At 40.4% G+C, this 15,664-nt stretch overlaps 1 protein-coding gene across 1 annotated transcript; it reads right to left on the bottom strand.

Moving 5' to 3' along the window:
- Positions 1 to 10,722: 10,722 nt before the first annotated feature.
- On the bottom strand, positions 10,723 to 12,999 carry LOC121600496 (feline leukemia virus subgroup C receptor-related protein 2-like). Its single transcript, XM_041929145.1, has 5 exons — positions 12,939 to 12,999; positions 11,544 to 11,719; positions 11,380 to 11,474; positions 11,137 to 11,314; positions 10,723 to 11,068 (listed from the first exon to the last, which is right to left on the bottom strand). The coding sequence occupies exons 2-5, from the start codon at positions 11,598 to 11,600 to the stop codon at positions 10,874 to 10,876; spliced, it is 525 nt and encodes a 174-aa protein (XP_041785079.1). The 5' UTR covers positions 11,601 to 11,719; positions 12,939 to 12,999; the 3' UTR covers positions 10,723 to 10,873.
- Positions 13,000 to 15,664: the final 2,665 nt, after the last annotated feature.

Consider the following 15,664-nt stretch of genomic DNA (forward strand, 5'->3'; position numbering starts at 1 on the left):
CTTGGGAAAGGAGGTAATGCGTTTCATTAACTGTCGGTCATCGCAGTAGGTTGGTAGCTTTTCAACGAGAAATGAGCGGCATACCAAGGTGTTTGATTATTAGGAGGTGAAGTGCTTCAGAGCAAATTGATATTTCACGACTTGACATAACAATACTGGGGGCTCCGGTTTTAAAATCGGGAAGGGCTGGAGGGGGGTATAGAAAATTGTATGCGATTTGACAGAACAATACTCAATGATGGTGCCCAACAAACGCGCTAATAATTCACCTTCTAAATCAAGATCTATTAAGGAGAACAGGTCGATGCAAAGCCCGTTGCTACCCAAATAGCCAGAATTGCTTAAGCAGCTCATTTTGGCACGCTAAAGATCGCTGCTCTAATTCGCCTTTTGCAGTAGATAAACAGCATCAAAGTTCTATGTGGGTCTTTCAAACAGCGCCTAAGCAGCTTCCTTATGCCACGATGCCAGGGATTATTTTCTTTGTGTTTTATTTTCAAGCAAGCGTCATCGATGAAATAAACAACAAGATTTGTTTCGTTTAAACACATGTGTATATTTTTAAATTTTTTGTATTGATGAATTACACAAAATGTCACACAATTTACTGATAATTCACAATCACTTCACTCAATATTCATTCTTCAATTAACGAATCTAACTTGTGCAGCAGCAATGAGATTATTGCCGGCGTCCGTCTTTGACACTTTGACAAGAGCCATCTCGTACCGATGTCATGCATTAAAAAGCTATAAAGTTCCACCAAGTTCGGTACGCTTTCTTAACAAGCCTTCAAGTTCCACCATGAACCCTACACATAGTGCTAATCAGCCGCAAAGTTCCAAAAAGTACCATGTGCCTGTTAAAAAGCTCCATAGTTCCGCAAAGTACCGTCTATCTCTTAATCAGCCACAAAGTACGACATCGGAACGATTTTTCGTTAAACAGCCCTAAATCAGCTATAAAGTACGAGCTGGCTATTTGGGTACCCAAATAGCCAGAATTGCTTAAGCAGCTCATTTTGGCACGCTAAAGATCGCTGCTCTAATTCGCCTTTTGCAGTAGATAAACAGCATCAAAGTTCTATGTGGGTCTTTCAAACAGCGCCTAGGCAGCTTCCTTATGCCACGATGCCAGGTATTATTTTTCTTTGTGTTTTATTTTCAAGCAAGCGTCATCGATGAAATAAACAACAAGATTTGTTTCGTTTAAACACAAATGTATATTTTTAAATCCTTTGTATTGATGAATTACACAAAATTTTACACAATATACTGATAATTCACAATCACTTCACTCAATATTCATTCTTCAATTAACGTATCTAACTTGTGCAGCAGCAATGAGATTATTGGCGGCGTACGTCTTTGACACTTTGACAAGAGCCACCTTGTACCGATGTCATGCATTAAAAAGCTATAAAGTTCCACCAAGTTCGGTACCCTTTCTTAACAAGCCTTCAAGTTCCACCATGAACCCTACACATCCCAAATAGCCAGCTCGTACTTTATAGCTGATTTAGAGCTGTTTAACGAAAAATCGGTCCGATGTCGTACTTTGTGGCTGATTAAGACATAGACGGTACTTTGCGGAACTATGGAGCTTTTTAACAGGCACATGGTACTCTTTGGAACATTGCGGCTGATTAGCACTATGTGTAGGGTTCATGGTGAAACTTGAAGGCTTGTTAAGAAACCGTACCGAACTTGGTGGAACTTTATAGCTTTTTAATGCATGACATCGGTACGAGATGGCTCTTGTCAAAGTGTCAAAGACGGACGCCGGCAATAATCTCATTGCTGTTGCACATGTTCGATTCGTTAATTGAAGAATGAATATTGAGTGAAGTGATTGTGAATTATCAGTAAATTGTGTAAAATTTGGTGTAATTCATCAATACAAAGGATTTTAAAAATATACTTATGTGTTTAAACGAAACAAATTTTGTTGTCTATTTCATCGATGACGCTTGCTTGAAAATAAAACACAAAGAAAAATAATCCCTGGCATCGTGGCATAAGGAGGCTGCTAAGGCGCTGTTTGAAAGACCCACATAGAACTTTGATGCTGTTTATCTACTGCAAAAGGCGAATTAGAGCAGCGATCTTTAGCGTGCCAAAATGAGCTGCTTAAGCAATTCTGGCTATTTGGGATAGTGCTAATCAGCCGCAAAGTTGCAAAGAGTACCATGTGCCTGTTAAAAAGCTCCATAGTTCGGCAAAGTACCGCTTCATCTCTTAATCAGCCCCAAAGTACGACATCGGAACGATTTTTCGTTAATCAGCCCTAAATCAGCTATAAAGTACGAGCTGGCTATTTGGGTAGGTTGCCATTTTCAGCTCGCTTTTGACAGTTTCATGAAAAAGTGTTTACAAACAAACGGCTAATAGTTAACGCGCAAAAGTGGACGAATTTACTATTATGAAGGTTATATTGGTTAAATTTCTTGCGGTCAATCTTTTCTGGATGTTGTGGGCAGCCGTGCCGACCCCTGGACTTGCCGTGGCAGTTGCGCTGCCACCGGTCAACGTCCAGGAGGACGACAGTGTGTCACACACACTGTCGCACACACTAAGCAGCGCAAGGCTTAGTGTGTGCCGAGCGCACAGTTAGAGTGTGTTAGCGAGCCGATCGAGCAGGAGCTCTCGGCAGGGGCGCTCGGTGCGGCTGGCGCGCGGCCTACGTTTTAACGTGTTTGTATTTCGTGTATATTTATTATTATTTATTATGTAAAGTTTTAAAGTGTAAATAAAAGTAATAAGTGCAAAGAGCAAAGACACAACAGTGGCGACGAGGATGGGATCCTCCTGCGTAAGGGGGATCCAACAAGAACCCGCGGAACGCCATCGCGATCGGGCCCATCTCGTTTTTGCTGTATCATCGCAGCGGCCATCGCGTTGGCACCGGTCCCCGTGCTTGCGGGACACCGCGAACGGTTTGGGTCGCCACCGCCGCCAACACCGAGGCCCCCGGCTGCCGTCCCATCATTGGCGACCACATGGGCAGCCGAGCACACACTCTCGGCGACAAGGAAGGTCGTCGGGCTGCAGCCCCAGCAACGCCAGCAGCACCACAGGCGAGGTAGCTTTCCGCCTTGCTGCTGGAACATTCGGATGGGCGTCACATCCGCCCATGCTGCAGCCCAAGGTTTCACGGGTGAGGACGCATTCCACCCAGCTGCAGCAGCAGCAGTGCAATGATCCATCGGCGACGAGCAATACCGCCCGGCTCGAGCTCAGCTCATCATCGGCGAGGCACAAATTCCGCCGCGGCTCGAGCCCTGCCTCACATAACGGCGACGTAACATTCCGCCTCGGCAGCACAACAAGGATCCATCGGCGACGAGCAATACCGCCCCGGCTCGAGCTCAGCACATCATCGGCGAGGCAGCAATTCCGCCGCGGCTCGAGCCCTGCCTCTCACCACGGCGACGTGACATTCCGCCTCGGCAGCACAACAGGATCGGCAACGCACAAGTTGCATCGGCTGCAACACAGCAGCCCACATCAGTGCGAACGTTTTCACCCTGGCTGTAGTCGAACAGGCGTCGCCAATTGCGCCTCGGCTACAGCCACAATGTCCAGATGGGACGAGGTTGCATGCCGTCCCGGCTGCAGTCGAACGGGCGTCGTCAATTGCGCCCGACTGCAGCCACAGCAAAAAGAAGGGCGATGAGCCAACGCATCGTAGGAGGGCGAGGAACAATGCCGCCCGAGTATTTTCATCTCTGCCGCCCGTCATCGAAAAAAAAAAAATACATCGCTGCTGCCCTGGGGCAAGGATCATCATCATCATCGTCATCATTATCGCGGCATCATCATCATCGCGGCACCTTCATCATCGCGGCATCATCATCATCATCGTTATCATCATCGTCATCATCATCGCCGTCACACCATCGCCGCCGTCCCAGGGAGCGGCACAGCAGCAGCATCACCGCCGCGTCATCGCCATCGCGGTGTGGCCCGAGAGCAGCAGCCAGCGCTGCTCAGCGCACCAACATCGGGGTCCCCACATCTTGGCAGCATCGGTCGGAAGGGTTCACCACGCCGGTATTCCCTTAGTGGAATACCCCCGCGTCGGTTCGAGCCCTTCGGTATTAAAAGGGGGAGATGTTGTGGGCAGCCGTGCCGACCCCTGGACTTGCCGTGGCAGTTGCGCTGCCACCGGTCAACGTCCAGGAGGACGACAGTGTGTCACACACACTGTCGCACACACTAAGCAGCGCAAGGCTTAGTGTGTGCCGAGCGCACAGTTAGAGTGTGTTAGCGAGCCGATCGAGCAGGAGCTCTCGGCAGGGGCGCTCGGTGCGGCTGGCGAGCGGCCTACGTTTTAACGTGTTTGTATTTCGTGTATATTTATTATTATTTATTATGTAAAGTTTTAATGTGTAAATAAAAGTAATAAGTGCAAAGAGCAAAGACACAACACTGGACAATAAAGGAGAAGTAATTGCAGTCTACTCTGTATCCAGAAACATTGATAACCTTTTTCATTGTTTGCCATTCCGTGACCACAAACCACTACCGTTTGCAACGGTCCTGCTGGAAAAACTAAATGTTTAACATGTTCAACTGAGTTAAAGAAGTCCTTTTTACTTTCAATTGAACACTGAGAGTAAAATGAAACATCCAATCGACACACACTGGTACAATATGCATACCGTCATTTACTTATAACCCGTCTACGAATGATAAAAGAGATCCTTGGATTGTATCAGTCATGTAATATTCTAATTGGATTCCAATTCATCAAATATTCTAACAGGAATTGAATGTAAAATGCTCAACAAAACTCTCATTCACTCCATAGCAACGTCCATCGCTAAACATAAACAATGTTCACTTTAACTGTCAAAATTTTCCCATGGCTTTCTGTCAATTTACTCTAAGCGCTTCGACCTGTTCTCTTTCAAGGACCTTGTTCTAAATAAACACACCTTGCGGCCTACTAAGGATACAGTCTGTTCCCGAGTTACGCGGTTTCTGCGTTCCCGGCGAATCCGCGTAACTCGAATATCCGCGTAAGTCGAATTTCACGTTTTTGACCAAAATACTATTTATCACTCGCAGTTTTTTTTTATTTAACTTAGCTTTTTTATACACTTTATCATTTATTTCATATGATTTGTGCAGAAAATTCTAATATTTCTGGCTTTTAAGCGATTTCAATTTGTTAGCCAAAATGCAATTTATACCGAACTTCAAGCAAATTGTACTGATTTGACATTTACTGTGTACCTATTTTCGGCAGCATTTAAAGTGAAAAATAACCTGTTTATCGTAATTTTAAAATTCCGAACAAGTTAGAATAAATTAAATAAGCATAAAATCTTTAATATACACCACTTTTTCATTGTTTTACTGTTCTGATTCTCTTAATCACAAAACCTGCCGAACCATTGGCTGACAGCAAAGCTGCCGAAAAAAAGCACAATTTATTTGATATTTAGAAAAATACGTAATGAAATGGTGTGAAACTTCGTATGTGAATATCAAATAATTACACTTTCACTACAAAATTGTGTTTTGTGAAATTTTTTACCACATTTGTGCAGAATTTCACGTTTTTAGCTATCCTGCCGAAAATAGGTACACTGCCGAAAACTGGTACAGTTACCCTACCGTGAAAATCTCATAAATACGAATTTGGATCCCAAATAACTAAGATACCGAAAACGCCACCAATTTCCTGTACTAAAAATCCAGTTGCATCAAACAAAGCCAAAAAACTGCCAGTTTGGTGGATTAAACCACACATTTCCAGAAGTGACCACTTCAATGTTTGTTAAAGTCAGTTTTTTACGCACGGGTAATTTACTCCACATGTATCACACCAAAATATGTTTAATTGTCCAAAGGAAGCAATAAAACTTGTGTGTTTAAGTTCATTTGTTGTGAAACATATTTGTGTAAGATGTGGATGCGTGTGTTTGTTTGCTTGCAAATGGACTCTTTCATTTCGCTGGTCAGTGCCCAGTTAATTTATTAATAATATTGCCGAAGTTATGTTGTGATGTAAGTGAATGAGTTAAAGAAATCGATGTGTTAAAATCATGTTCGGCATATTGACCTTAGCCAGCACTTGATCTGTTGCGGCAGCAACGGGTAGGTTTGAGGCGATTTTTAAATTGCAACGACTGAGTTGAGGAGATTTAAATTGCAACAAATATTTCATTTGCAACGGCTAAGTTTGGGTAGGAATTCGAAACTATTGTAACTTATCGTATGAGAACGAGATCGTTGGCCTAAATAAATATACATTTGGGAACGGCCCGTTTCTTGAGTTCATCGATAAGCATAAGCCACTCGAACAACGTGTAGGGTAATAAAAATATATAGAGCTGGTGCCGGTAGGCAGACAGAAATTAGGACGAAAACATGCATATGTGCATGTAACAAATTCTTTCACCAATCGACCAAAAACGAGGACGTTAAGGCCGGGCTACATTGATCGTACTCTCTGGTGTATTTTCGATTTTCACTAACGCATCTGGCGGCGGCTGACCGAAGCATTTTGCCAAACAATTTGGAGCCGCTCCAGAAAATATGTTATTTTCCCATGTTTTACTTTAACTGGAATGGAAAAGCAAAACATTTGGGAAAGGAGGTAAAGCGTTTCATAAACTGTCGGTCATCGCAGTAGGTTGGTAGCATTTCAACGAGAAATGAGCGGCCTACTAAGGATATTCAAAACATGGTACCATCAAAGTAGCGTTTTCTGAAGCGTTAGGCAGCTGTCAGTTGTTATGTTGCGCTCCGTGTTATGCTGTGTGGAGTCCTGCGGTTAGGATTAATCTAGAATGCGTGGAACCGAAAAATAAACAAAGCAGCATATGGAAACATAAAGATTATAAACAAACCGTTGCATGCTTCGCCAAAAAGGGCCACGGTACTTTCACACACTGGCACCAATACAATTAAACAACGTGTACGGACACGTTTCAACACCATCAAAAATGTTAGTATATAAGATCCAATTTTGTTAAATAAACCTCAGATCTAATTTAGAAACTGAACGGAAATCGTCTCGATTTTCTTTGAACGTCTTGGCATTTCCTACACAGAAAACTTTTTTTACTGAACTTCAGTAAAATTTTACTGAAATTTTTTTAACTGAAGTTTCAGTAATCCTTTCAGTAAAAAGAATGTTTACTGAATCATTCAGTAATGTCCGGTGCTCACCATACTGACAGCTCGTTTACTGAAACCGCAGTAAAGCCATTCTTATATTACTGATTTTTCAGTAGTTGGTTGCGATTAAAAAATGACGAAATATTTCTTTTAAATTGAGTTTTTATTTACGCTTAGAGATTGCCAGTTCCTCAATTCATGTTCACACATGTTTTGTGTTGTTTTATACACTTTTATACTGTATTTTGCCGCCGCCGAAGTGTAGCTGGTTCAGTAAACGCTCACAGTAAGCGCTCAAATTTCAGCAAGTACAGTGGGTTGTAGCAAACATTGTACATACCAACACGGCTGTCAATAATTTTAAATTATTCCCGTAAGCCGAAATATCACCTGAAATTTCACCAGGGTGCCTGTAAGCGCCTACAAAATTAACTTTTTGCACATCACGAGCTAGTGGGTACCGCATTGTTTTGTTTTGATGTTCTGACTGACAGGTCGATTTGACAGAAAGAATTGCTGCATTTTCAGTAATTTGTTTTACTGATATCCAGTGAAACGACTAATTTGACCTGGCCTGAGTTCCGTCGTCAACATGATTGTTAGGAAAAGGCAGTGCTATAGATGAGTCCAACCCGGACGTATAAACGAAATGAAGTGAAATGACAGCTAAGGAAAGTGACAGTTGAAATGACAGGGAAACGGTTGCACGCGCTTCAGGGCAGTAGCGAACGAAGCGAGCAGCAGGTGACACCGTTTTAAAGTTATTTGCTATTTTATTTGGATTTATTTGTATTTGTCTTCAGGAGAATAAATAGTTAAAACTAAAACTTTCGCCTTGTGGCTGTTCGCTCTCACTCTCAAAACTGTGTTTACAATGATCCATCTTTTTCTTATCAACATGTTTGGAAATGATGGGCCAAGCGTAAGGTCAATCCCTACCCGCAAATTTCCGTTAAATGCCTTCTAATCGCCTTGTAATCGCCGGTGAATTGAAGGCGATCAGCAGTGCATTTAGCAGTAATTAAATGCCTTTGAAATATGTCAATGAAAAATTTCGCTTTTAATTTGAAATTTGAAATTGCAACTGTCAAAAGAAAACCTTACAAGCGTCTTCAGCACTGCACTGTTGTAGTGTTCCCAGATATGAGCGTGAGATACGATAGCACGATTTACGTGTTATGTTCTCTTGCGTTAAGCTCTGAGCTATTTCACTTTATTAAAGATGGTCTACATTATTCGGTTGTTAAAGACCAACTCATTGAAAGGTGATAATATATCAAACTCATTTCGATAACTAAAATAAAAGGAAAAATGAGATACATATTTCTCCCATCCTGATAATGAACGGTGAACATAGTGTAAATATTATTTTTTTTAAAAAGGTATTATTTTAATTTCGCTTCACATAAATTTTGTTTAAAGTAATTATAGTAAGAAAAATTAATTTAAAAAGAAATAAACGCAGAAAAAAGATCATAAAAATCTGGATTTGAACACACGCTTTCTCGATTCGGAACCAAAAGCGTTATTACTGCTCTATTTGGCAGTTACATTGGTACAGGTGCAAATTCAGTACATAAACAAGCTAAGATGGCGGCAAGCTATCTGTTCTCCTTGAATAAAAAAGTTGAAAGATTTCGAAGAGAACCCGTTACAGCCGTGAAAGTTTCGGTTGAAATCTTTATTCGCCTTCTAAGGCGACTAAGGCCTTAAATGCCTTCTGAATGCCTTCAAAGCCGTTTAATGCTGGTAGGGATACATCTTATTAGAACTGACAGCTCTCAATTGTTCTAAAATTTGGTGGGTTAACGACAGAATCGACCACAACTAACCCACGTGAGTTTGAAGTGGCTTTACTGTGGGTTAAGGCCGATTTGGTTACAGTAGAACGTCGATTATCCGGCGGGCGGCTTTACCGTGTGCATGAGTTTGACAGTTGGTCAATTGTGGCGAAGATTTTCTGCGATGGTCTGCTTTGCAAAAACATTTGTTGTGGAGTTATCTAGAGTCTAGTGATATTTTTTAACTTCATTTTTGATAAAGAACAATTGTTAAATACAGTGGAGCGCGGTTTATCCGGGTACCTTTTATCCGACTGTCCGTTAATCCGTGCTGTTGAGAACGAAATCGCACGTCCGACGTTATCTGTCAAATTGCATATAAAATTTTGATAGGCCTTCCGATAAAATCACATCCGGTGGAACACAGACACGGGCCTTATGAGGAGGATATTTGAAAAGCGGTTATAAGAGCACATTGTCACAACAAAAAACACTATAATTCATGGCAAATTTCAAATATTCTCATTGGAAAAACATAAGAAGTAATAAAAACTGGGTTATTTATACAAAAAAAATGAAATAATTTTCCAAAAATTAAGCAGGAATTGGTGATCTTCTTCTTTGGCACAACAACCGCTGTCGGTCAAGGCCTGCCAGTACCCACTAATGAAGTGAGCTTGGCTTTCAGTTACTTATTGTTACCATAGCAGGATAGTCAGTCCTACGTATGGGGGCACGGTCTATTCGGGACTTGAACCCATGACGGGCATGTTGTTACGTCGTACGAGTTGACGACTGTACCACCAGACAGGAATTGGTGATAAAATATATAATTTTACCTATTATCCGAGTTATTGGGATATCCGGGCGAGGTCAAGTCCCGAGAAGCCCGGATAAACGGCGCTCAACTGTATATTGTTATTGATTCTAAAAATATTCTATCGGTGATTAATGGATTGGTTTAAGGTGAATTGTAAGTAAAACCAGTAAATTTTATAATTATTATATGAATTTGACATTTCTTGGACCGTTGTCATTTCTTGGGGGATTATCCGAGGAAATCGATTAATCGGCATCCGCCCGGTCCCGAGCTGCCCGAATAATCGACGTTCTACTGTATTTGGGATAAGCTTTCTTTGTACAACATGAAAATGTAAGTCCAGTAGAGCGTCGTTTATCCGGGCTTCTCGGGACTTTACCTCGACCGGATATGCGAATAACACGGATGAAAGGTCAAATTATATATTTTATTACCAATTCCTGATTAATTTTTGAATTATTTTTTAGTTTTTTGGTATAAATAACCTGACATTTCTCAACAGCACGGATTAACAGACAGTCGGATAAAAGGTACCCGGATAAACGGCGCTCCAAAGTAATGTAACAATAAACTCATAAACTGAGACAAAAATAAGAAGTTTAGAAAAAAAACACGACAAAACGAAATTCAAACATCCGCACTAAATCAAGTGCAGATTGCCTAGCGTAAAGTGTATGTATAAAATGTAGCCAGCATTATATTAAACTTAAAAAGCGGTTTCAGAATTCAGTACATAGCAAGGTACTCCTTATTTAATTCACGAACTTAAATATACGATACTGTCTGTTTCCGCGATTAGTGATTGTTGTATTCCCGAGGTATCCACCTCACTCGAATGTCCGCGTAAGTCGAATATCACGATTCTCATCCAAAATACATACAATAAATAGGTTTTTTGGATTTCATTTGGCACATTTCTATAAACATAATTTATTTAATAAGCATCAGGTTATTTTTTTATATTTATGTTTTTAAACGGTTTATTTTTTTTTGCAAAAAGCAATTTACTTTACATTATTGAAGCAAATTGTACTGGTATGACACAATATCCAAATACGCGTATGTCGAGATCCACCTAACTTGGGAACAGACTGTATAGATAAAGATGACTATTGGACACAAAGCTAGAAATTCTACTATCAACTGCAGCCATCTATTTTCAGTTTTAAGGGAGAATCTTCATAGTTTGAGATATCACCGTAGCGTACACTAGCATCCTCAGCAAATTCCCTCGCAGCCTCGCTTTCTATTTCCAAATGAGTATTATAACGTCGTAAATCTGATCGAATCAGAGCGATGATATTTCCATCTAGTAAGAGAAATGCTGCGAAAACCTTGACACAAAAAGTTATGAATAAAAATATGATTTCGATTCTAAAAAGAAAACTTTTTCTTTACTCACTATATTTCCTACAAGATCTCCGAGAATTTTTTGTATTCCGGATATCATCAATGTTATAACTATACCAAATATCTGCGTAGAAATATTTAAAATACCCATTACTGGCCCATCAGGTTCGGGAAATGTGAGCTCAGCTGCAAACTCATATCCTATTGGTTGAAACCCTGTCATGAAAAAGCTAAGAATGAACCGTATAAGTATTTTTTCGAAATATTATTCATTATTCAAATGGATAAACTTTACCCAAGAAACACGGAGGCTACTGCCAACAATTTTTTGGATCGACTTTCCAAAGCCAGTGCAAATATGACTAAAGTTACTGCTGAGAGCCGACAGACCTGTAAATTATAAAAAAACACAGCAGTTTGTACATTTAAATTTCATTAAATCAGGTTAAGTGCACCTACCCATACAGCAGTAGCTTTATACTTGTGGCTTGTGTCAAGTAAATAACCAAAAACCATCGAGCCGATCAATCCTAATACAATTAATGCTAAACCTATTCTTCCAGCATCGGTTGCACTATCAGGAAAATAATTTAGCACGATTTGATTGAGCAATGTCGAGAACGCATTGAATAAGCCTACGTTAATTCCATACGCGATTACCAAAATTAGATAGTTTTCATCTTTTAATAGTCGTGCTACAGATGGCCAGTAGTCTTTGCGTCTTGGTTTCATTGTTCTTTGTAAAGCCTGCACATGGCTCGGTGCAAATGGTGGTTCCGATTTAAATACAGCTATTACCATGCATGCTATCATAGTGGAGATTCCAGCTACTCCCATAAGAAAAACTTGTAGATCAATACTAATTGCACTAAGCTCTTCATGATTTACAATGACCATAGGTGTGAGAAAAAATCCAATGGCAATTCCTAATTGAGCTCCAAAAACTCCGAACGCACATACTGAAGAAGCTTCCTCAGGAGAAAACCATGTAGCAGATAAACGCGAAGGAATGCTAAGTAAAAATACTTGCGCAACTGCTGAAATAATTTGACCAACAATAACTATTTGAAACTGAGACGGGTCTGTTGAAAACACTTTTATCCATGCCCCAAGCGCTGTTCCAACTGTACCAATAACTGCGGACTGCCGCATGTTTCTTACGTCCATGACGTATGATACAGGGAACACTGCAATAATATAAATCACCATAAAAATCATGGATGTCCAGTCGATCCATGCTGATGAAATGTTATAATACTTTGCCATTATATTGGCCACTATACTGTATTGTATCCATTGCACATATGATACAGCTATATTAAGAATGGTCAAAACTAGCAAAAACCACCGTCGCTTGTAGATTTGAATTTGCACTGAAGTAAAACTATAATTTTCAGGAATGGGCAGTGTAGATTGTGAAACACTTTTAGTTATTGTTTGATAAGCTGTTGTATGTTTAAATTCCGTATGAATAGCAATGTCATCGAAAGGCAATTCCACTCCCATCTCGGGCAGATTTTGCCTCATCCCACTATGAATCGCTTTTGGAACACACAAAAAATTTTCATTCTGCGATGGAATGATGGGGACCGAGAGCGACTTTTTTCGATTCAATGAACATGCACTTTTGTTTGATTTAGCGAATGAATGCACTAAGAAGCTAGATTCGTCGAGAGTATGTTTCACGTCCATTTCACAGTCCATTCACAGAAACACGTTCTCTATTTCTAGGGTGAATTGAAGCAATGTGTAGCACCAATGTCAAACACTCACTGATCTGTTGCTACACGTTTCATTAAAATATAATTCTTTGTTGCATTACTCGTGTATGCATCTTTGATGCATTTAACAAACCGTGAAGTGGTCTAGGGAAGCTGACGAAGGATGAAGATGAGCTGATAAGATTGTTTTGATTGTTTATCTTTCACATGCCCTCCTCGTTTCAGTGTTTGCTCTAGCCGATAAGATGCCGTACACACTGTTGCTGAAAAATGTGGTAGGAAGGTGGTAGGAGAAGGTGTATTGTTCTAGGTATTGTAAGTCTCAAATGTTAACAGCGTTGTATGAAATATGTTGAGCGAACGCTGTGAGAAACAACCAGAAACTAAATAACCAACTTATCTCTAGTGTATTTGAAACAGGACTAGCTATAACCCAAATAGCCAGCTCGTACTTTATAGTTGATTTAGGGCTGTTTAACGAAAAATCGTTCCGATGACGTACTTTGTGGCCGATTAAGAGATAGACGGTACTTTGCGGAACTATGGAGCTTTTTAACAGGCACATGGTACTCTTTGGAACTTTACGGCTGATTAGCACTATGTGTAGGGTTCATTATGGAACTTGAAGGCTTGTTAAGAAAGGGTACTGAACTTGGTGGAACTTTATAGCTTTTTAATGCATGACATCGGTTCAAGGTGGCTCTTGTCAAAGTGTCAAAAACGCACGCCGGCAATAATCTCATTGCTGCTGCACAAGTTAGATTCGTTAATTGAAGAATGAATATTGAGTGAAGTGATTGTGAATTATCAGTAAATTGTGTAAAATTTTTGTAATTCATCAATACAAAGGATTTAAAAATATACATTTGTGTTTAAACGAAACAAATCTTGTTGTTTATTTCATCGATGACGCTTGCTTGAAAATAAAACACAAAGAAAAATAATCCCTGGCATCGTGGCATAAGGAAGCTGCTTAGGCGCTGTTTGAAAGACCCACATAGAACTTTGATGCTGTTTATCTACTGCAAAAGGCGAATTAGAGCAGCGATCTTTAGCGTGCCAAAATGAGCTGCTTAAGCAATTTTGGCTATTTGGGAATGAACATTTAGTTAAGACTACCATGATGTACATTCACGGTTTTCGAAACGGATTCAACTATGAATTACATACATACATAGGCGGTCTCCGAGATATACGGATAATGGCTGGCTGCAACGCTGCAAAACGGCTGCAAAATACTGCGTATCTCGAATTTCCGCGTAAGTCGAATCTCGTGATTTCCAGCCAAAATGTGACTAACTTTCTTATACAGGTAGTCCCCGAGATACATGGTACCTCTCATACGCGAATTCGGAGATACAAACGGTCCCCGAGATACACGGTTGATGGGGACCGAAAACGGCCGCAAAATACCGCCTATCTCAAATTTTCGCGTAACACTGCTTCTAGAACAAAATGAAAGGCAACCGTGATTGTCGCAGGTTTGTGAATTTTTCACAGAAAGGCAATGCTCGCGTTTCACGACATTACGAGTGTTATCGCGCGGCTACATGAGGTGAAAAATACAGCGAAATTAACTATTTGACAGGTGAAATATCTGACAGGTTCAGCTAAAGGATTGGGGAAGACACAACATCCGCTTTCAAAATTCTATTAAAAATACAGGGTTTCCCACGATTTATTGGTCGGTTCCCATCAATTTTTGGTGGGTTCCCATATTTTGTTGATGCGTTCCCACGATTTTTGGTCGTTTCCCAGAATTTTTTGGTCCAATTGTATTGATATCCAATCGGAAAATACCAATAAATTATGGGAACGAACCAAAAATCTATGGGATACGACCAAAAAATCGTGGGAACGCACCAAAAAATCATGGGAACTGACCAATAAATCGTGGGAAACCCTGTAATATCTTCTTAAGCAGAACATTCCCTAATTGGAAGAAATAATAAACTGTTGACTCAAAATTGACGAAGCACTCGATATTGAAGTTATTTAATGGATTTAAATACGATTTTGTGCACGTTATTTGTTTACATAGAACATCAGCTGGTTGCTGTGATGCTTTATCCGTCAGATATTTCACCTCGTGTGGCCTCGCGATTACACTGCCTATAGGCGACCCTTTGAGACGAAATCTTCCACGACAATTTTTTGGCGACACTTTCTATCTGTCAAACCGTCCTTGTTTTAGCACAAATGTATGGCTTACTTCGATTGTAATTATCCCCAAAAAGACCAATGAAAACCAGTGAGGACGGGAGCTTGGGTAGGAGGAATTGGAATGCTTCTATTAAGACCGATGCCAGCCCAAATAACCAAGATACCGAAAACGCCACCAATTTCCTGTACTAAAAATCCATTTGCATCAAACAATGTTAAAAATCAGTTGAGTGGGTTAAAACACACGGCCATAGAAGCGGCCTGTTCAATGTTGTAGAAGTATATTTTTATGCATGGTTTATTCATTTACTCAACATATTTCACCCCAAAATGTGTTGAATTATGCAAAGAAAGTGATTAAACGTGTGTTTGTTAGTTTTTTTTTGTGAAATATACTTCTGTAATATGTGTTTGTGTGTGTGTTTTGTTTACTAGCAAATGAATTATTTAATTTCGCTGGTCAGTACACATTTTATTGACTTATGATATTGTCGAAGGTATGCAGCAACGTAAGTAATTGGGTTAAAGTAATCGATGTGTTAAAATCCTCTTCAGCATATTGGCCAAGCGTGGGCAACGTCCAAGGTGCGTTTATTTAGAAGGTGAATTATTATCGCGTTTGCCGGGCGCCATCATTGAGTAGCCAAATAACCAAGATACCGAAAACGTCACCAATTTCCTATACTAAAAATCCGG

Source organism: Anopheles merus, chromosome 3L, assembly GCF_017562075.2.
Source record: "Anopheles merus strain MAF chromosome 3L, AmerM5.1, whole genome shotgun sequence".
In the NCBI taxonomy this organism is placed as follows: domain Eukaryota; kingdom Metazoa; phylum Arthropoda; class Insecta; order Diptera; family Culicidae; genus Anopheles; species Anopheles merus.